At 36.6% G+C, this 21,137-nt stretch overlaps 2 protein-coding genes across 18 annotated transcripts; one reads left to right on the plus strand and one right to left on the minus strand.

Annotated features, from left to right (window-relative positions):
* The first annotated feature begins 1,271 nt into the window (after window positions 1-1,271).
* On the plus strand, window positions 1,272-15,183 carry LOC145815424 (AT-rich interactive domain-containing protein 6-like). 17 transcript variants are annotated; one of them, XR_014358353.1, is made up of 14 exons: window positions 1,272-1,522; window positions 1,903-1,986; window positions 2,124-3,338; window positions 3,434-3,473; window positions 4,814-4,866; window positions 6,153-6,198; window positions 7,389-7,481; window positions 10,084-10,206; window positions 10,304-10,355; window positions 10,448-10,523; window positions 11,025-11,067; window positions 11,153-11,240; window positions 14,042-14,134; window positions 14,718-15,183. XR_014358353.1 is itself a non-coding variant. In XM_082912095.1 (14 exons), the coding sequence occupies exons 3-14, from the start codon at window positions 2,281-2,283 to the stop codon at window positions 14,791-14,793; spliced, it is 1,917 nt and encodes a 638-aa protein (XP_082768221.1). In that variant the 5' UTR covers window positions 1,272-1,522; window positions 1,903-1,986; window positions 2,124-2,280; the 3' UTR covers window positions 14,794-15,183. The 17 variants fall into 17 exon arrangements, 12 of the variants coding, with proteins under 12 accessions (XP_082768221.1, XP_082768227.1, XP_082768219.1 ...); XM_082912095.1 differs by having other exon boundaries at window positions 11,025-11,091; window positions 11,190-11,240; window positions 14,042-14,223; XM_082912101.1 differs by having other exon boundaries at window positions 11,025-11,091; window positions 11,190-11,240.
* Window positions 15,184-16,173: 990 nt separating this feature from the next.
* On the minus strand, window positions 16,174-20,237 carry LOC145815425 (cellulose synthase-like protein D4). The gene is made up of 4 exons (XM_082912105.1): window positions 19,768-20,237; window positions 19,206-19,604; window positions 17,557-19,110; window positions 16,174-17,419 (listed from the first exon to the last, which is right to left on the minus strand). The coding sequence occupies exons 1-4, from the start codon at window positions 20,235-20,237 to the stop codon at window positions 16,444-16,446; spliced, it is 3,399 nt and encodes a 1,132-aa protein (XP_082768231.1). The 3' UTR covers window positions 16,174-16,443.
* Window positions 20,238-21,137: the final 900 nt, after the last annotated feature.

A 21,137-nucleotide genomic window follows, 5' to 3' on the forward strand; every position in this document is an offset into this window, starting at 1 on the left:
CATTCATAGAAATCGCACCAAAATCAACATTAAAACCTAAATTGAAAGCAAGAGAATATGATTAACTAGGGTTTTTTCACTCAAATTCATTAAGAATCTGAGAACATTAATAACAATGGTACCAAAATCAACATTGAATCATAAATTGAAAGCAAGAGAAGATGATTAACAACAATGGTACGAAAATCAACATCGAAGCCTAAATTAAAAGCAAGAGAAGACTATTAACAACAATGGTACCAAAATCAACATTGAAAACTAAATTAAAAGCAAAAGAATATGATTAATCAGGATTTTTCACTCAAATTGATTCAGAATCTGAGAACATTAACAACAATGGTACCAAATTAGCAATGAAACCTAAATTGAAAGCACGAGAATATGATTAACTAGGGTTTTTCACTCAAATTGATTCAAAATATGAGAACATTCATAGTATTCACGCAAAAATTGACATTGAAACTTAAATTGAAAGTAAGAGAATATGATTAACGAGGGTTTTTTACTCAAATTGATTCAAAATTTGAGAACATTCATAGCAATTGTACCAAAATCAACATTGAAACCTAAATTGAAAGTAAGAGGATATAATTAATGAGGATTTTTCACTCAAATTGACTCAAAATATGAGAACATTTACAGCAATTGCACCAAAATTAACATTGAAACCTAAATTGAAAGCAAGAGAATATGATTAATTAAGGTTTTTCACTCAAATTCACTAAGAATTTGAGAACATTAACAACAATGGTAGCAAAATCAATATTGAAACTTAAATTGAAAGCAAGAGAAGATGATTAATTAGGGTTTTTCACTCAAATTGATTCAGAATCTGAGAATATTCACAACAATCGTACCAAAATCAACAATGAAATCTAAATTGAAAAAATGAGAACATGATTTTGGCGTTATTATAGTGAATGTTCTGAGATTTACAAACAAAAACAAAAACAAAAGTTTCTAAAGCAAGAGTTTCGAACTCAACATTCAAATTGAAATGGAAATCAAAAATAAAAGTTTCGAAAATTAAAGATTTTGCAAAAATTAGGGTTTAAGATGCTTAAATCTTACTTGTTTTCACTATTTTTGATTGTTCGGATCTCAGAATATTTGATGATCTAGTTTGTGTCTTTTAAAATTTGAGACGAGATTGATGAAGTAAGACGAAATGTGACACGAAATTGATAAAAGTGAGAATGAAATCTGCGAGGATGAGAAATGACGGGATGAACTGTGAGACTTATTGGTAAAAAGTTTTTGAATTAGAATTTAATGTATCATTATTTTCCAAAATGGGACTTAGCTGTGAATCACCTAAAATAAATATATAGCCCTAAGATCAACTTTTTATGTGTGAATTTTATTTATCTATTAATTTATAATTTTCTGTGACACCTCATCAACAAACCAAACCCTTGCCGAAAAATCGACAATCGGAGGAGGGCATCATAAAGAGGAAAAAAGTGGCGGTTTAATATCGTTCGTCTGTGTTTCGCTCTTATTCCCTCCGTCTCTGCCCCAGGTTGGAGTTCATCTCTGCTCAGGCCACACGGGGTTGGGTTGGGTTGGGTTGGGTAGGGTTGGGTTGTCTTGTCTCTCTTCTCTTCTCTTCTCCAAGTTCCTACTACTACCACACCACCACTAGCAGCTCTTTACACTTTACTCTTCATAAATATAAGGCCTTCTTCGGCCAAGAATCGTGGCTCACTTTGTTTTCTCGTTTTTTCCCGTTTTCCGCTAATTTTTATTTATTTATGTTTAATTTTTTAAAAGCAAGCACCGTTTGGTTTGATTGTTTACTGTTGAGGATCTATTTGGGTTTTTATGATATATCCATATATGTAATTATATTTTCTGTTTATCTTTTTATTAATAATAACAGAGATTTTCGTATTGAAGCAGAAGCAGTAAATTCTTCAAAGCAGCAGCAGCAGCAGCAGCAGCAGCTCTTTGTTTTGAAACGCACAAGTTTCAGCATCGAGGCAGGTAAGTTCTATCATGCATATATTATTCCGTACATATATTTATATAGTTAGTTAGTTAGATTGTTAGACATATGCATATGTATTTTACAAATCTCTTTTTTTTTTGGGTCACCCATAATTTTCCTGCAAGGCGCGCAGCAATCACTTATACAAGCCAGGCCAGTAATACTATTTGGTTTATTTTAATTTTTCACATTTATTACAAAGAAGCCCAGGGTTTCTCAGAAGAAAACTATTTGTCCCTATTGTTTTGTATGAGGGACAATTAGTTGTTGTTTAGGGTTTGGGAGCAATCATGGTTGATTCTAAGACGGACGATAACAAAGACACTGTGAAAGATAGACACGATGGTCGTGTTACCAATGATATCACGATGATTGACACAGAGGTCGAAAAGGAGGAATTATCTTACCTGGAGGAGGAAGAGGATACCCACCTTGGAAACAAGGATTCTTCTCCTCAATTTCAAGCCACACAAGTTGAAAACAAGGAATCCCTTCTCCGTGACCTTAAGCAAAACCCTGTTGTTGCAACTGCACAAGAGTTGCATTCAGAAAAAGGTCCTCACTACCCTAATGTTAAATTGCCCAAAGAAGGTAGCTCGATTAAGGAGCAAGGTTTGATTGACCTTTCCAGTGTTGTTATCTCAGCTGGGACTGTTGCTGATCCTGAAAGTAATGCCAATACAACTAAGCTACTACAAGGCAACTCTGGAAAAGCTGATGGCACACATCTGGATCCCCTGATTCAGTCAGACTCTATCTTACCCAGTAAGATGGGGGGGCAGGAATTGAACAATGGGTTGACTGGGATGGAGTTTGATCCGGACACTGCAACAAAGGAAGAGGAACTGAGGAATGAGGAAACAGGGTCAGAGTTGCAACCAGAAAATGAAAGAAAGGACAAGGCATCCAACAATGAGATGACCAAGATGGAGTTTCTACTGGGAAATGAAATAAAGGATGGGGAATTGAATGTTGGGGTGACTAAAATGGAGTTGCCTCCAGATACTGAAACAAAGGAGGAGGAATTGCACAACGGGGTGACTGGAATGGAGTTACCACCAGACAATGAAATTAAAGAAGAATTAAACAATGCAGTGACAGGGATGGAGGTGTTATCCAACAATGAAATAAAGGAAGAATCACCAAAGAAGGAGTTGGATGTAGGAGATGCAGTTGATGCCAAGACCTCAAACAAGTCGTTCTTGGAAACGAATGCTAATGGGGGTGATGAGTCCGGAACTGAGGAAGAGCAAGCAGCATTCATGAAGGAGCTGGAAACTTTCCACAAAGAGAGGTGCTTGGAATTCAAACCTCCAAGATTTTATGGAGAGCCATTAAATTGCCTCAAGTGAGTTATGAGTGACCCTGATCGTCAAATTTGCTTGCTTTAATTTTTTGGGCGCTTCCTGATTTGCACTAATGTTTCTTCTTTATGTGAGTTAGGTTATGGAGAGCAGTCATCAGACTTGGTGGCTATGAACAGGTTTCCCAGATTTTTTAGTTTGACGAACTTATTTCCATTTTATCATGTGCATTATCTTTTACTATGGTCTGGTCTATCCCTTGTAGTTTATCTAGTAGTTACATACATTAACCCTGATGCTGAATGGAATCTTAGAATATTATAACTACTGGCTCCATTTCATAAAGTTATTGGGAAAACTTCCAAGTACTTGGATTTGTGCACTTAATTTTTATGGGGGGAATAAACTATTATTTTATTGACACATGATGCCTATAGTATCAAGTTTGATGAAGTCAATAATATTAACAACTTTCATTTTATCATTTGCATTATCTTTTACCATGCGTGGAATGAGAGCAGTTTTTGTTTTATTACATCAATTGATTGGTCCATGGATATGAGCAGTATAATTTTGTCATCTAAGCTTCTCCACTATCAAAAATTTATTTGTAAATGATATGGAGCATGATTTGTTGTCATCTGGCCTGCTTTGGTATCGCACACTTGTTGAGATATTTCTCTCAATATCAAATCTGTGACAATCTAAATTGAATTGATAGTAAAAACAATAGTAACCAATGTTTTATTGGTCAATACTTCAAGTAAGGGTATTGTGGTGCATAGGAAATCTGCTAATATGCAGTAGTGAGATGGTGCATTTAACACTAAAATTTGCTTCATCAATTTCTGTAAGTCAATAGATAAGTGTGCTTATGTGACCTAATTTGATGGTAAAATCGTTTTAGGTTGACATTTTTATAGGACCTGCAGATGTACATGTGATAGAATATTTTTAATACAAAAAAATTGTATGATAGAACAAATCCACATATACATGGCATAAGTATGATTGTCCAACCAACTTTCTTTTTGTTCTATGTGTGCAGGGTCAAATATTTTGGATTCTATTGTTAATTCAATAGTGACTTTGCTTATTTATTTATTTATTATTATTTTTTAATACACTCTTCCCCACTGCATGCACACACAACATATAAAAAAGGACAAAAGTCAGCGATCCTAATTTCTTGGTAAAATTTTCATTTTATTGTATCTATTCAATATGGATAATTATTGTAGTTATACAGTTCACTTGCACGCGTCAATTCTACACGCTCTGCTGTCATTTTTTTGTTCAATTACAAACTCTAGGGAGGCCAAAGGGAATTTGGTACTTGGTGGGTGCTTGGTCATCTTTTAGAAACTTATGTTATATGCTCTTTACTTCTGGTATTCACTTGAGTTCATGTAAGCATGGATCTAATACTTGATTATAACAAGTATAATTTTGGCACCGTCAATTACAGAAATGGCGATATTCAAGTTGTATGTGCTTGTTTTTTATTGGCATTTTGTAGGTGACTTCATGCAAGTTGTGGCGGCAAGTTGGAGAATCATTCAAGCCCCCAAAGTAAGGAGTAACATATGTTTGATGTTTATGGTTCTAGTTTAAAGTAGTTTCGATGACTAGAGAACCAGGGACGTATGAGTTTGTAAGATGTGTACAATAGTATGACCTATGTGGTAGTCCATGAAGTACGGATACTTCAAAAAGGGAGATGTATTCGTATTGGATACCGATACTCCTTGGATACTCATGAATACGTATTGGATACATATTAAAAGTATCATATACTTTTTAATTATTTTTTCATTAATTTCGGAGTATCGGATATTTAATTTTTAAGTATCGGATACTCCAAGTCACGTATTAATTCTTTTACGAAATTAGAACTGTAGCATTTATTGCATAGCATTATAATTATAATTATAATATAATATAATATAATATAATATAATTGTAAGGATAAATACAAGAATATTTTTCTGATACTTTGTGTAGTTTTTTGATAAGAAGAACATAGTGCGTTAAAGGAATAGAATTTGTCAAAATTAATGTATCCTTATTGTTTCATGCATGTCCTCTATAACTACATAGAAAGTAAGGATTAACGAAAGAATATAACAATAGTAAAATTAAATATCAATAAATAAAAAGGACACTTGAACACAACATTTTTACTAGTGCCAAAGGGAAAAGCTATATTATTCTACTGTTGTAATATAAACATATTAGACTTGATACTGAAATAAAATATAATTAATACCTAATTCTTAAAGGTTAGTACTTTGCATCATAAAATTATATTGTGGTTTTTCAAATTCTTGAGCTTATATGTATCTCACTACTAATAATTTTAAAATTTTCTTTTTTAATTTTTTTTTTTTTTTTTTACAAACGTATCTTAGTTGTACCCGTATCCTATTTTTTTAAGGTTTTGTCGTATCGCCGTATCCGTATCATATCATACACCTATCTTGTCTCCATATGCATGCTTCCTGGGTGGTAGTTATTATTTTTGCCAAGTTGTCAAGCATACTCTCATAGCTTGTGACAGGGAGCTTGTTTGACCAATATGTGGGAAATCCAAAAGGATGTGAGCTTTTGACCAATTTTTCTGGGGTATGAACATAGCGCAATGCTGTGTATTTCAATTATGAGAGTATATTTCCATATATTTAATGAACCCCTCACCTGGAAATGAAATTTACATCTGGAAAAGTTGGAGAGTACATTTGTTTAGTATACGTTAACTCTCCTTCTTTCTTGCTTTATGGTGATAATTTTGTTATTTGATTTTTATTATTTTAATTAAAGTTCAAGGCTGAAGTGTTATAATGTTTAAACTTATGCAGGACCTGTACTACTGTTTCGTGGACATTTCGATGTTTTTATGAAAAGGTTATGCTCAAGTTGTTGAGTTATTTTCTACCTTTTGCGTTTTACTTTATATTGAGAATTTTCTTTATGAGCATTTTCATTTTCTCTTTGCTTATATTGGTTGAATTTGGTTCTTTTTGAAACTGTTTGGTCATTTCTCATTCAATTATAGATTTAATTCTTCTCAGTTTGTGATGCACCACATTGCATGGGCTTGGAAACAAAGACCAGTGCTCTGTTATGTGCATGTATGTTGTTTGAATGATCCAATTTGAGGGAGTCACAAACCCTAAGTTTTGGGTATAATGAAAATTACCTTTTTTTTTCTCATTCAAATTCATTCATTTTTAAGTGCGATTTGGGCTCTTAAGTACTTAACCTCTTTTTATTCCTTTGATTAAGTGATCCTACACAAATAATATCACAAAACATTGTAATCCAATTGGTATGCAGCACAAGTAATGAGTTAATACCAATTTAAAGTTTTTTAGTATGTTATTAGTTTCGATACAAGTTCTCTTCTTGGACCCCAAAAATGTTATGCAAGTTTCATATGAAAAACAAGTCATTTCCAGATTGCATCATAGCATGGTCTGATGTTCGAACGTCCTTCACACGGATCCTTCAGAATTTCTGGCCAACAAAACCCCATTGTTGCTACGAAGAGGCTGGTCATGCCCAGAAATCCACAGAGGGTGGGGTTTGGGTCATGACAACCTCAGGAAAGTCACACGCAGGCCAAACCTGCCCCGATCTTTCCTGGGCATGCCATAGGTACTAGTGCTACTCATATTTATATTGTATAAGAGGAAAACTAGTAATATGTACAGAAAACTATGGTTCATCCTAATTTATATACCTCTCAGTTCATTTGATATGGATCACATACAGAATAATATTAATCAAGTCATGTTTTTTTTGTATCTAGAAGAACTCATGAAGTTCTAGTTGATATGTTTTGAGATGAAGTAAGGGATACCCTCAGGTACAAGCTACCATTTGTGCTTCAAACATTTTGAACCATAGATATGCCCATTTGTTTTAATCTATACAATAGATTAGGATTGTGATGGTCCTTTTGAAATTGTATTTATATCCTTACACTTCTTTTGATATACTTGGGCGAATTTGTTGTTTATATTTTGTACAGATTGTGGGCTTCCATTTGCTTGTTTCCTGCATTTTGGTGTTGCTGATATTAGTTTTTGCAGGCATTACTGGAATATGAAAAGCATAAAATGCGTAGCGGTGAGCTACCTTTCACTGATGCTTCTTTTACAGAGCCTACAAGTGCTGGTAATCAGGTAAGTTCATACATGTAATTGTGCTCTATATATCTTAGATTCTTTTGCGTAACAGGCATGAGTACTCGTGTTTCGGTTGGCAGTTTGATCTCCATCCATTATATTTAAAAAGAAGCTAAGAAGTTTAGGTTTTGGAATGAAGTTATTAATACCGGTTAACCTGTAGTTATGCTTACTTTGCCTCCTAGCATTAGGTTACTTTGGTATTGGAGATTCCCATTCTTGGTCAATATACCTAAAGAATGTGCCACTGCATGAGTGTATTGGAGTGGTTCAAGCAAAAAATGACATGGATGTTTTTCAAGTTCTTTTTTGTGTTACTTTAAGAATTTTGTTTTGAGAATACAACATTATAAGTTATAACTAGGTCACTAGACATGAGGTGGTTGAAATTGAGGCTGCTCCTATTAATCAAATGTGATGTCACAGGGATGAAGTAATTTACCGAACTTCACTATTTGAGTCCTTGAATATTTAGGTGATGAACTAATTTACAAATTAATATTATGATTGCATGTTTGTAGCAAACCAAGTTCTCTCCATTCTTTATTGTCAAAAGTTGTGAATCACTTATCAAAATGTAGTTCTGGGACTTGTTTGAATACGTTATAACAGCTGGAGTAGCTTTTAGGCTTTAGTGACGTCTATTGAATGGCCTAATTTTAGGTGATGAGTTTTGATTATTTTGTGTTAAATTTGGGAAGTGGAGATCTTCAATTGGGCCTTATTTGGAAAATGGCTCTCAATGTTGCCTGTGAGTGGGATTGGTGTTAGAGAAAGATTGTGCACTTGAAGTATAGATGTGGTTAGGGGGGAGTGGACATATTCGGGGGTCAACTTGCCTTATGGTTAGGGCTACGGAAGGGGATATAGAAGGTTTGGGGTTAGTTTGAGCAACACACTAGCATGATGAATGGGGATGGAAGGAAAGCAAACTTCCGGCTTCATTGTTGAATGGGAAGAGAGGATGGGGAAGGTTTCCCTTGGGTTTTTTGAGTAGTAGCAAACAAAAAAGCTACAGTAGAGGATTAGTTATGAAGATAGGCAACAAGTCTTTTGGGATGTCTTGCTATGTAGAAGATAGCAAGACTGGAAGATGGACGAGTTGATGGGGATGCCCTAGAGATTGTATGATATACCTATTGGGACAGTAGATGGAGGTAGATGAGTTCGGGTGTTTCATGGTGATGCCTTTTTATGAGGTTTTGATTGGGCAACGTTTTTTTTTTTTAAATCTATCTTGTGGAGAGCCATTTGGAGCACAAGGACCCACCTAAGGTAGCCTTTTTGTGTGGTGCGGTGTGTTGTGCTTGGTAAAATCTTAATTTTAAATAACCTGACTTGAAGGAGAAAAATTATTGCAAATCAATGAATCATCTTCTTATTCAATGTCGAATGACAAGAGATCTACGGATGTCAATGCTCTGTTGGTTTTGGGGTGGTGTGGACATTCTTCTGGGGTTATAGAGCTTCTTTTGGGTTGGCAGTAGGCTAGAGTCAAAAGGAGAATAAAGAACCATTGGTTGACGATTTCATTATGTCTTATGGTTGACTATATGGGGAGAGAGATATTGAAAGTCTTTTCAAGAACAAAGAGTTCCCCTTGTATAGGCTAAAGAGTTTTTTTGGGTATTAGTTGGAGTCAAGGGTTGTTGACCTTTCTCTTGATTAGTTTGTAGATTTTGTAGAGCTTTTTCATACATACGGAGGTGTATAAAGTTTGGTCTTTATTTTTGTCATCATTTTTTTGTATATAGATTTGGCATTCCCTTCATGATCACTTTTAATGATATTTACTCTTAGAAAAAAGCTTTCCTTTTCTAAACTTAAACATTATTCAAACTGAATGACATTAGAATAATTTAATCATTTTTCATTGCTTTGTCACCGTAGATATTCCTTGTTTTGCATATCTAAATCTCAAAATATATGAACACATCAAATATAATAATATCAGATGATCTTTTTGTTTGCTATACTTATGTCTTCATTTTGTTTATGGATGAAGTCATTAGTGCCTTGAATGTACAGATATACAATTGTAATTTTATAGGTTAATTACACCACTATACTCCCTTCATCTAATGAACTCGTACATTTTGAACCCTTCAACTATAAAAATGCATCACTTCCAACCCTCTAGAAGAGGGGCATTTGTACAGTTTTTACAGTTGAGAGGGTCAAAATGTATAGGCTCATAGATGATGGGAGTAAAGTGATATTCTCTAATAGTTGAAGGGGTGTTGGTGTAATTAACCCTAACTTCATCTCATAGTGTGATCATTTGCTTCATTTTTCTTTTACGCAATTATATGTAATTTATTTTAGATTTTTTCTTTCGTTCTTTTCCAAATCACCTAAAACCTTAGTTGGATTAGGAAGAACAATGTTACAAAATAATTTTGATTCAATTGTGCACCCGTCGCAAAGTGACTGTAAAAATGTGGTTCTGTTCCTGCTCCAGACTGTTGACAATCTTGATATGTGTGTTTAAATGGTAAAATTTATTTCCTCAACTGCATTATACATTTTTGGGTTTAACTAGTATGTCAATACAATAGTTTTGTATAATTCCTTATTGCCCTTGCGAACTTTTGTGCAGCCGGGTGTACATCAAGCTTCAGGGTCAGGTAGGGCAAGAAGAGATGCTGCAGCTCGTGCTATGCAGGGTTGGCACTCTCAGCGTCTTCTTGGGAATGGTGAGGTTGGGGACCCAATTATAAAGGTTTGTTGAGGAAAACTAAGCCACACACACAAAATTCAGCGGAGCACATATGTATTTTGTTTTCTTCATTCAGTAACTAGGCACTTCACTTTTGTAGGATAAAAACTCAACTTCTACTCCAAAGCGTGAAAAACAGCTTAAAAGCATTGGTACAATATCTCAATTCAGTCTGCAACTTACCATGTCATATGGGCTGTCAAAGTTATTTTAAGGGGAATTTTTTATTTTTTTATCGATTCAGGTTTGCTAAAACGTAAGAAGCCATCACCTGTTGAGCGTGCTGTCAAAGCTGCACGCCTGAAAGCATCAAAGCCACAGTTAAGATAACTTACTTCCTATCTTATGATTGTTTTTGTTGTGGCAAATTAATTTTGTGATAATTTGACACTAAGATGTTTACTGTATCATGTCTTGTATATTTCCCTCTACATTTTGCTATATTGTGCCCCATATAAACCTGTCGCTCAGCCGGGGGGGGGGGGAAGAAACTGTTACCTCTAATACGAGTTTTTTACAAAGTTTCTTGTAATACTATGGACCTTGTTATTGTTTCTTGTATGCTGATGCCTTAGGCCCTTTTTGATGAGGAGGGTTCCATTTCTGTCCCTTTCTTTTTCAACTATTAGAAGATAAACTGAAACAGAAAATGGAAAATGGTAATCGAAAGATAATTTATCCTTAATCTGTCAATTCTGAAGGACTGCTTAATTTATTAATTAATTGTAGTGGAGGACAAAAATTTATGAATTTATTTTCCAATAAGCTTTCACCGATTGTATTTCTCTCTCTCTCTCTCTCTCTTGTTTTGTTTTTGGCAGATCTGACTCAATGGTTGTTGATATTGGTCCCGCGGCTGATTGGGTAAAGATCAATGTGCAGAGAACTGTATGTCTATTGCATCACTTTCGGAGTACTATAATAATGTTTGATATTGATTATATTCTAGATTGAGTTTGACTAGTTTTGCAATATTGACGACACAGAAAGACTGCTTTGAGATATATGCTTTGGTTCCTGGGCTTTTGCGTGAGGAGGTTAGTGGAAAATCTCTGTAGCCGTCCCTTTTGTATTATCACCTTTTACTGTGACATAATGTTTCTGTATCTTTTAAAATTATGGTAGAAGTGGGATATAAACATTAATTTTGTATCTGAAGTGTGTGCCTGGGTAGTGTCAGTCCATAATGTTCAGCCTGAGTTTAACAACATATGACCTCCAAAGAGTATGTTAATGAACTGGCGAGGGTAGAAAATTTGAGCCATAGATCTGGTGGTTAGAAAAATACACACGTCAATTGGGCTTATACAAACCAATTGAACCACTTGGGTTTGGCCATATTTAACTTCAGACCAGTAATTTGGACCCAAACTTGGCTCAGATTCAGAGCAATTGCGATTACCTGTATCAGTCGATTTTAGACCTTTCAAATATTCAATGATGCTACCACGGCTGCATATATGTTTGTATATCTATATGAATAAACTCATTGCACTCTAGACAACTTTTTATATTCATTTCATATTATTCTTTCTTGGAGTAAATATATTGCAATTTTATTTCAAATCTTTTCAATTACGAAATATTAGGTGAACTCATTGTCTGCATTATTCTGCTGAGCTAGATTGTCTTATTATGTTTTATTTAAGTGTTTTATGGGGGTGGAGGTGGTAGCATTAACTTTGATGTAACTTCTCATTGGTTTTAGATTAGAGTGAACAGTGTACAAATCAATATAAACTTTTTTTATACGAGGATTAGCAGGTATAAAAGGTTGTACCCGATGCACAAAGCTCCTGTTTGCAATAAGGTCTGGGAGAGGTAGTAGGTAGGTAGCCTTCCCACCCCTCCTCTTTTTTTCGTTGTTGGTGGAGAGGCTGATTTCGTTGTTGCTGGCCACAATCTCTTCTAGAAAGCAACAACAGAAGGTGATGCATTTTTGGCTACGTGAAGTGGGACGGGAGCCTTGAGACACTTGGGCTCAAACTTTTCAAAATTGATTTTTTTTTTGTCATTTAAAAAGGGCAGTCCCATTGCAGGAGGCTCCCATCACTGCGGGTACAGGGTCAAATAACAAGAAAAGGTTGTGATATGTTATAGGGCTTTTAGGCCTTGTCATATGATTGATAAAACATAAGAGGCCATCAACAGTGAAAACTACTCAAATAATTTGAATGGTTTTAAATCGTGGTATTGGCCATTGTAACAATTGTAGTTGTACGTAATGGGAATCAGAAACCGAACTCGTGCATTTTTTTCAAGCATAAGTAAATGCCAAGAACTCATTTATAAGTATGTTATGACCTTATTTATTACATTTTGAATGTTTATAACGGTTTTAAATCAACATTGTGGCATCTAAAAACATGTTTTGTGAAGTAATATCGAATTTTATTTTGCTTTGAAGGCAAAAAATGTGGATAATTTCATTTGGTAAGAGAATTTCACTATCTGCCTGTAGGTACATGGGTCCATCTCCATTACGTAGCATTAACACAATCATATAAGTGTGCTAAATATCTCCAGGATCTGTAGGATCTCACTATCTTGGTGTAGGTACATGGGTCCATCTCTAAATGAGATCTATTATCCGTCACATGTGATTCGTGATCTCCACTTTGGAATAACCTAAGCTAGGAGCAGGCTCTAGGATTTTTACTCGGGATCATTAGAGGATTTGAGGCTTGGAGGCTAGAATTGAGGGATCGTTACGGTTCCCGCTTGGGGACACTTGGCCAGTCCTAGATGAGCGAGTTTTCACTAAGGCACATGATGTATCTGCCCCTGCACCTGTGATGTGTTGCATGCTCGGCATTTGTACCATGGCGTGTGAACTGTGTGCGTGATACTGTCAATTACTCACCTTGTTCTGCCCACCTTGGAGTTAATTACTCACCTAGGATAAATAAAAACGATACCAGAATAGATAATTCATAATGATAAAGCAACCACAAGCCAATTTTTTTGGTATAATAATATAAATAATTAATACAACAATACTAGTGATTAACGCATACTCTAATATAGTAACATACTGACATCTATCATTCTAATATATGGAATGGAAACTAATTAAAAATTCAATAACAATTTAACTGTTTTATAACTAGGATAAAACATTAAGCTTCAATCTTGAAGTTTCAAGCTCTAAATGAGTAGATCTAAGTATTTTAAACAAGTGGAGAGCAACAACAGAGAGAGACAAGAAGAAAAATGTTGCAAAATGTGATGTAGATCAAGTATGTCTGCTCTATATGTTGGTAGAGGCTGTGCTAGCTGTATCAGTTAAAATAACAACTGAATTGGCTATATGTTAAAATAACGGCTTTATTGGTTGATACGACATCAATACAAAATTGTATTGACCAATATGGTACATACCGTTTTGATTGCCCTGATATGAGCATGTGTATCCGAATTGGAAGTTTCAAACACCTTTATGTAACAGCCGTTACAATTATGTATCTGCCATATTTTTGGTGATGAAGTGAACCTTAGAGTTTGGTGATCTTCGTAGTTCTTTCTTATTTGTTTATTTTCTTCAGGTATTTGTTGTGATTTGAGTAAACAATTTGACAAACTTGCTTTTAACCATAATTACTAGTAAATTTTACAATTGTGGTAAATCTTAGATCCAAGGAAAAAATGAAAATACTGTTTTGTGCTCCTTGGAAGCGTATGCTTTTAAGGGTTCGGTTCTGAGATAATACCCCATGCAATTGCAAAAATTTCAATCAAGAGCTGACCAAAATCATGCATCAAACATATTCTATGCCTATAATATACAGCTTGCGATCTTAGCTACTGTCTAAACTACCTTGTTCTTTGGTAAAATTAGGTGCGAGTTCAGTCGGATCCAGCAGGGCGCTTGGTTATATCTGGCCAACCAGAGCAAGTGGACAATCCTTGGGGTGTCACTCCATTCAAGAAGGTTTGTATTATGCATCTTTTGAGAGGTTCATCCTCGTTCAATCCCAGAAAAGTAAGAAAGAGCTTATCTCACCTTGCAACACAGGAAAGGTGCATATTTCTACTTATTCATGAAATCCCCTGCCCCCGCCTCCGTCTTCATTGATAAAATGCAAAATTCACTGTCCCATCTGAATGGTTCTTGTAAACATTTGTCTTCAAGGGAGACCCCCAAAATGACTATTATTTACAAAATGCCATCACTAGTACATATATTTATATATTATTTGTGGGATTTTCAGTTAGCATACAAGTTTCCATTCGCTTCTAATGCACTTTAATAATAATCTGAGGATAAGTTGTATTCCACTGTGAAATTTGGTTGCTTGGAAAAATAAGATGGCACAACATTGGTGGTTTTGTTTGGGTACTGGATTCTATATGGGCAATATCACCCTCACCCCAGTTCATTTTTTTTTTATTTTTTTTTAAATTGAACTTGGTCCTGAATATCTATTGGGTCTTAATTCAATTGCTTTGGTATGTATGCTTGAGGCTGCTGATTCAACCTTTTATACCATAATGGAATTGGGTTGTGTTTGTAGGTTGTCAGCCTACCTTCTAGGATTGATCCTCATCAGACATCCGCTGTGGTCACCCTACATGGCCAGTTGTTTGTGAGAGTACCATTCGAGCAGTCAGATCTATAGATATTGGAATATTATGTGCATAGATTGTTCTTACCATCTTTGCAAAGAGAATCAGAGACTTTTTGGAAGAAATATAGGCATGAAATTCAGCTGTTGGATGCAAGTTTTGCTTGGGCAACTCATGCTTACAGCTGAAGCATAACAATGTAGCTAACTTATCCAGTTGGGTTTGTTTCATATGCTTTCTTGTTTTCAGACCACCTGTGTAGTTATTAATGATAAATTATCATGGTTGGGTAGTCATGTTGTTTTTGCAGTTAGGAGCGGGGGCTGCAAAAGTCACCATTTTACTGTATTGAGCTATATATGTTTTTTTTTTGGATACAAGGTGTTAGCAATTTATACTTTTGGTTCTGGTGTTCATGCCATTGTTATTGCTTTATATATTGTGTTGTTTGGTTCTCCTACCTTTAGATCAAATTGCTCCGTGGAATTGTGGTGGATGTTAATTAACGTCAAATGCCTGTGAATTCATACCTTTCATGCTTACAAAAGTACTTCGTTTTATTTTGTTTTCTTGTGTTTATATTTGAAATACTGAGCCTAGCATCTTTTGTTAAAATTTTTGGTGACGGGTATGTTCTCATGGCTTGTCTTGTTGCAGTGAAATCTGGAGGATGGTTTTGTGCTATGAAATGATATGATCACATTTTTCCTAATAGTTTTAAACTTGCAGTATTTTTATAAATATTTATTTAAAATACAATTTTAGCTAAAAGACTCCATTGGGGGAAAAAAAAAATTTGAATCAGAAAAAGAAAAATTTGGAGTTTCTTTTGTTTTATTGACTTTTGAGTAGTTTTTTAGTTGGAAAATTGGAATATATACTTTTCTCAGCATTGAAATATTTTCTTCGTTTCTCCTGTTCTGTGTACTTGGGAGTTGATTTAGGCCAAGTTTGGGAAGACTAAAAAAGTGTACTTTTTGTTTTTTTGGACTAAAAAATTGAGGTTGAAAATATAGATGTTTGGGTTAACTTTTTGACTTTTTATTGAAAAATGTGTAAGAAAAAATTGTAAAAATTGATTTGTAGGGAAAAATTTGAATTGGGAGTTGTGCAGCCGTAATTGTTGACTTTTGGTTAATAGTGTTAACTTTTTAACTTTTTGAGTAACTTTTTGGCTTTTTGGCTTTTTTGGAAGTACCCAAACTTGGCCTTAGTCTGATTGTTAAACTGCCCAACAAGAGCAGCCTGAAAAAAGAATATTTTCAAGAATATATATATTGATATATACATATATATGTGTGTGTGTGTATATACATACAAACATAAATGACTAGAGAAACAAATGAAATATAATGTTTCAGTTAAAAAAAAAAAAAAAAAAATCGAAATATAATCCTGAAAATAAATTGTGTCTATTAGTATATTCTCAATTGAAATAAACGGTGTCTTTGCAAGAATTGGTTTGTGTGTTGAGGTTTCTAAACTTCTCTTCCTCTCTGTAGGTCAATGTGCTGATTCCTCCATTTCTTCATTTTTGTCGTCCTTGTTGAAACCTTTCATAGGCTCCTCTTACTCTTCACGGCCAATCACGTAAAAAAAAAAAAAAATAAAAAATTCCTATTATGTTGTATTCTTCTGGGTCTCTGGACTTATAAAAAAGAAGTTATAGTATTTTCATGGGAATTGAAAAGTCCCTCCTCCGGTTGCTCCTGCAACTTGTGTTGCGGTATTCTGTGGCGGGTTAATGGCAACCCAGAGCAATGAAAGCGTAATTGCAATGAGACCCGACCATACGAACACAATGGTGGGGGTCTTTCCTCTCCTCCCCATCAAACCCTTGGCAAAAGGATACAAATGAACCAACACCCAAGAACTAAAGAAGGCACCCCCGATGAACTTACTCCACTGAGGGACGGTTTGGTAAATCGTTCTGGAGAAGGCAACAACAATGGCAATCATGTTAACCATAGCGATCACGATTGGGGGAATCATCAATGATGTCCACTTGACAAGGTACAGATCTGCGTACATATCCTCGTTTTCATCTCCCGAGGACTTGGTAGTCAATGTGAAGGATATTTCAATACCTGCCATAACCTTGAGCAAGCCTTGTACCACAGCAGCGAGGTGAGCGCTTGTTCCAGAGATGAGCCAAAACTGTTCATTCCTCCACCATTGTTCTAACCCAACCCCAGACCATTTCACTTCCAAAATAGCTAGCCCAATGAGGCAAATTGTGATGAGCAGCAGATAGATCAGAAATGCGACATCTAGAGTTTGGACGATGAAGTGTCCAGAGAGAAGGGAAAGTGCTGGAAGGAAGCAGTAGACAACAAGGACCAACGAGGTGAAGGGGTAGATGCCTACGTTGAGATAAGCCATGCGCTGGAGTAGCTTGAGCCGCCTGGACGCAAGGAAGGCATTGTTTCTGGAGAAGAAAATCTCCACCGATCCTGTGGCCCACCGGAGGACTTGATGGAGTCTATCAGTCAGGTTGATCGGAGCTGATCCTCGAAAGGCGTCTCGCTTGGTGATGCAGTACACAGATCTCCACCCGCGGTTGTGCATGCGGTAACCTGTTACCACGTCTTCTGTAACTGAACCATAGATCCAACCCACGCGGTCTCCCCACTCTGTCTTGTCCTCATACCTACACAAATACACATGCAACAAGAAGAAGATTGTGGCCATGGAAATGCACACACAACACACAATCAGACCTAGCTAAAATTCCTTATTCATTTGTTAATGATGAGATGATATATATTAGTATAATAGTATTCTTACCAACAAGAAATTACAGAGACTGCTTCAGCAACTGTAGCAGCATCGAGTGGTTCACGAGGGACCCTCAGAGCACCGGGAGGTCGTCCAAACTTGATTGCAGGATGATCTGCTAGTGGACGACCTTGGAATTCAGACACTAGTATGGATTCAGCCAGCATTGTGGAATTTCCAAACCGTTTGGGCAATAGATTCACATCCAGTTCAGGATCGAAATCGGTGGCCGTCAAGGTTTGGGTCTCAGAGTTTGCGGTCTTATGAGACAACTTATCAGGCTGTGGAGGATCAAACCCATACAATGCAAACCGCCTAAACATGGTCCCCGTTCCAACATAAACAGGTCCCTGCACGCCATCAAGTGCTCGCATGTTGCCGTCAAAAAATACAGTATTGTGGTTGGCATATCGATCAGAAGGATCAATGCCTTCAAATCTCTGAGGGAACTGAATGTAGCAGATATCTTCTCCACCTCTATCCATCATGAAACACATCCCTTCCCGAACAGCTTTACAGTTATAGATGTAGTGATCACAGTCGAGGTTGAGCATGAAAGGGCCATTGGACAATATGGCTGAAGCTCGCACCAAGGCGTTCATGGCACCGGCTTTTTTGTTGTGATCGTATCCTTGTCGCTTCTCCCTCGACATGTAAACAAACATAGGAAGTCGTATGTCCACGTCCGTGAAGTCTAAAATCTTATCATCGTCTGCCCTTCCCATTAGCGGGTCAATGCTTGGGGGCTTCAGCATTACTTGAAGAATTCCAGCATGATCACCTTTGGAATGCTCTTTTGCAGGGACCGCCCAAGTTCCAGGCCAATGGGTGCCATCAGCCATCCAAGTGGCCTTTTGAACCTTGATTGGCTCCGTAGGGTCTCCCCCACTCTCCCTCATGTGCTTCAACATCTTCATCTCTTCCCTTGCGTTGAATGCATCTGATCTCCTTCTGATTGAATCGGGGAGCCCATTTATCCTCACCTTGAACTCATCGTACTCCCTCTTTACCCTTCTCCTGTCCTTGACAAAATCTGACCTCAACTTGTTCTTGGTTGGGTCTCCCTTCAAGCTGAAGTAGGTCTCTGGATTCCTAGGCTCGATGTCATGTTTTTTACAGAATGGAACCCATAAATCAGCAAAACTTGCAGCCTCAGCCATTGCCTCAAAGTTAAATAGTGCACCTCCATCATCAGAAACATAGCAAGCCAACTTCTCCACAGGGTAATCAACAGCCAAGATTGATAAGATTGTGTTGGCGGTAACTAGTGGAGGCTCTTTGTCTGGATCAGCGGTGGACACAAACATGTCAACCCCAGGAAGGTCAGAGCGACCAGTAGGATTGGATGGTGATGGCATATCAAATTTCTCGCGCAGGACCTCAAGGTCGGTGGAGCGGTTGATTGGGCAGAGCTTTGGGATTTGATCAAGGATCCAGGAGAATCCAAACCACACCTCACATATTACTGACATAAGCCACAACCATAGAGCTTCCGGATTTGGATGTTTTATTCTCCACGCCAAAAAGAAGCCCAACACCACAAACCGTATCGCAATCAACAACCTAGAAGGCAATTAATTAATGAAATATACAACACAATTGATCGAGATGAGAGTATGAATTCATAATTGTATGGATATAGTTATACTTGTATATACCTATAAGGGCTTATAATGGCTTGTGGGATGGGCAATCTTCGACTTAGTGGCTTCCAAGGTTTATCATTTGATTCCATCATGCCCCCTCTTAATCCTTCATTTCCATCATCTCCGTACATGTCATCTTGAGGCCAATAAGCATTGCCATAGCCATAAGTACCCTTTGTCTCGAATAACCACTTGTTATGATCGAATTCTCCAGTTTGGTTCCTCTTCATCATAGACATATTATTACGATGGTCTACTTTGGAATCATCTGGGGCTGGCAATGACAATGCTCCGCTAGAAAAATCAGGCACATCGTCATCATAATCTCCAACCTTGTATGGCTCCTTGCACCCTGGACAAAGACCTGTTTCTTTCTGGGCATCAAGATAGCAATCTCTACAAATTTTGAACCTATATAACATGGATAAGGACAACACATTTTTTAATGAAATATTAATTAATTAAATTTGTTTTAATGGATAATTCTTACATATTATCTTAAGAAAGAAAAATAGGAAATAATTTAAAATATAAAAATGAATGTGGCATTAAATAATAATTATAAATGATATACCTGCAATCACAAGGGGAAATGTCAACTCCTCTTTCGTCCTTGATGACCTTGCCATCGCAAGCAGGCATGGAACATGCAGAGCCCTTGGAGCCTGCCATTTGAGGGTGACTGACCTCAGACTCAATGACCTTGTCCATGAGATGGGCACGGGTGACACTGTTAAATCCGCCGGTGAATAGGGAATTAGAAACATATTGCTCTTCAGCCTTTGCAGCCACAGAGGAGTTGTCCATAGGTTGATTGTCAGGCGTCGGAGGAATATGGACAGTGTAGTTCATATAATCTCCGGATAACTCTCCAGACATGTCAAGGTCTTCTCTAGAAAGGCTAACATATCGTCCACTTGAAGTTCGTCTGGCAAATTTCACAGTTTGCCCACTTGAATTGCGGGCACCTCCCTGGGAGCCAGAACTCCCCCCTGGACTATTACGTAATGACTTTTTAGATGGCTGGCTTGACAAAGATGCCATGAATAATATTTATAATAACAACAACAATAATAACTAATATTGTTGTACCTAAGTACGTTCGTACTTAAACGTTTTTTTTCTTTTTGATCTCTCTCTCTCTCTCTCTCTATTTATATATAATATATGATCCTTTAGTTGATCAAAATGCTTCTTTTACTACGTACTTCATAATATTATGCTTTCTATCCTCGTATGAATTCAATGGTTCTTACCTTCCCCGACAAAGCTTAGCTAAAATTCATTTTTTATTTGGAATAAAAATGGCTCTACAACTAGCGATAGAGGTAACATTGTATTGCTTAGCCATGAATTGATGAGTAGTGGAAAAGGTGAGGAGGGTTAGACGAACATGCATATGAGAGAGAGAGAGAGAGAGAGAGAGAGAGAGAGAGAGAGAGAAAGATTCCTACGTAAACTTGGGGATGGGAATGTGGGGATGCAAGAAATGATAGAGAAAGAGAGTTTTGGAAGAATTGAATGGAAATGAGAATGGGGATTGATGGTGAGAGACCAAGTCTTGTTATTTAGTGCCCATTTTTGGCAACATGTTTACGAGTTTTAAGGAGAGGGAGGGGGAATTGTTTGTGGAGAAGAAAGGTGCATGGTTCAATAAGACTCATTTTCTTTTTCTTTCTCTCTCTTCCACACTCTTCATTCATACTTTAATTTATGATGAGATTATAATCTCGTTATTATATTATGACATTATTATTATTGAAGATTAAAAAATTATTTACGGTTGAACTTGTAAATGCCTTGGGTTCATGACCATCAAATAACAGGGAGACACGTCATTAATCTCATTAGTGTACTTATTCTCTTCAGTGTTCCACCGACTCTATCCTCCTTCCACTTAGTTCAAGGCTTCACTGGTTCCATTTCTGTCTGCTCAATTTTCAG

Source organism: Camellia sinensis, unplaced genomic scaffold, assembly GCF_055761805.1.
Source record: "Camellia sinensis isolate YWXY unplaced genomic scaffold, ASM5576180v1 Unanchor2, whole genome shotgun sequence".
NCBI lineage: Eukaryota > Viridiplantae > Streptophyta > Magnoliopsida > Ericales > Theaceae > Camellia > Camellia sinensis.

Excerpts from the sequence above, each read along its gene's own strand:
- LOC145815424 (XM_082912095.1), top strand. The coding sequence starts at position 2,281 with ATGGTTGATTCTAAGACGGACGATAACAAAGACACTGTGAAAGATAGA. Across the intron at positions 10,524-11,024 it reads CTGAAAGCATCAAAGCCACA|ATCTGACTCAATGGTTGTTG; the intron begins GTTAAGATAACT and ends TGTTTTTGGCAG. Across the intron at positions 14,224-14,717 it reads CACCTTGCAACACAGGAAAG|GTTGTCAGCCTACCTTCTAG; the intron begins GTGCATATTTCT and ends TTGTGTTTGTAG.
- LOC145815425 (XM_082912105.1), bottom strand. The coding sequence starts at position 20,237 with ATGGCATCTTTGTCAAGCCAGCCATCTAAAAAGTCATTACGTAATAGT. Across the intron at positions 19,605-19,767 it reads ATTTCCCCTTGTGATTGCAG|GTTCAAAATTTGTAGAGATT; the intron begins GTATATCATTTA and ends CATGTTATATAG. Across the intron at positions 17,420-17,556 it reads GTCTCTGTAATTTCTTGTTG|GTATGAGGACAAGACAGAGT; the intron begins GTAAGAATACTA and ends GTATTTGTGTAG.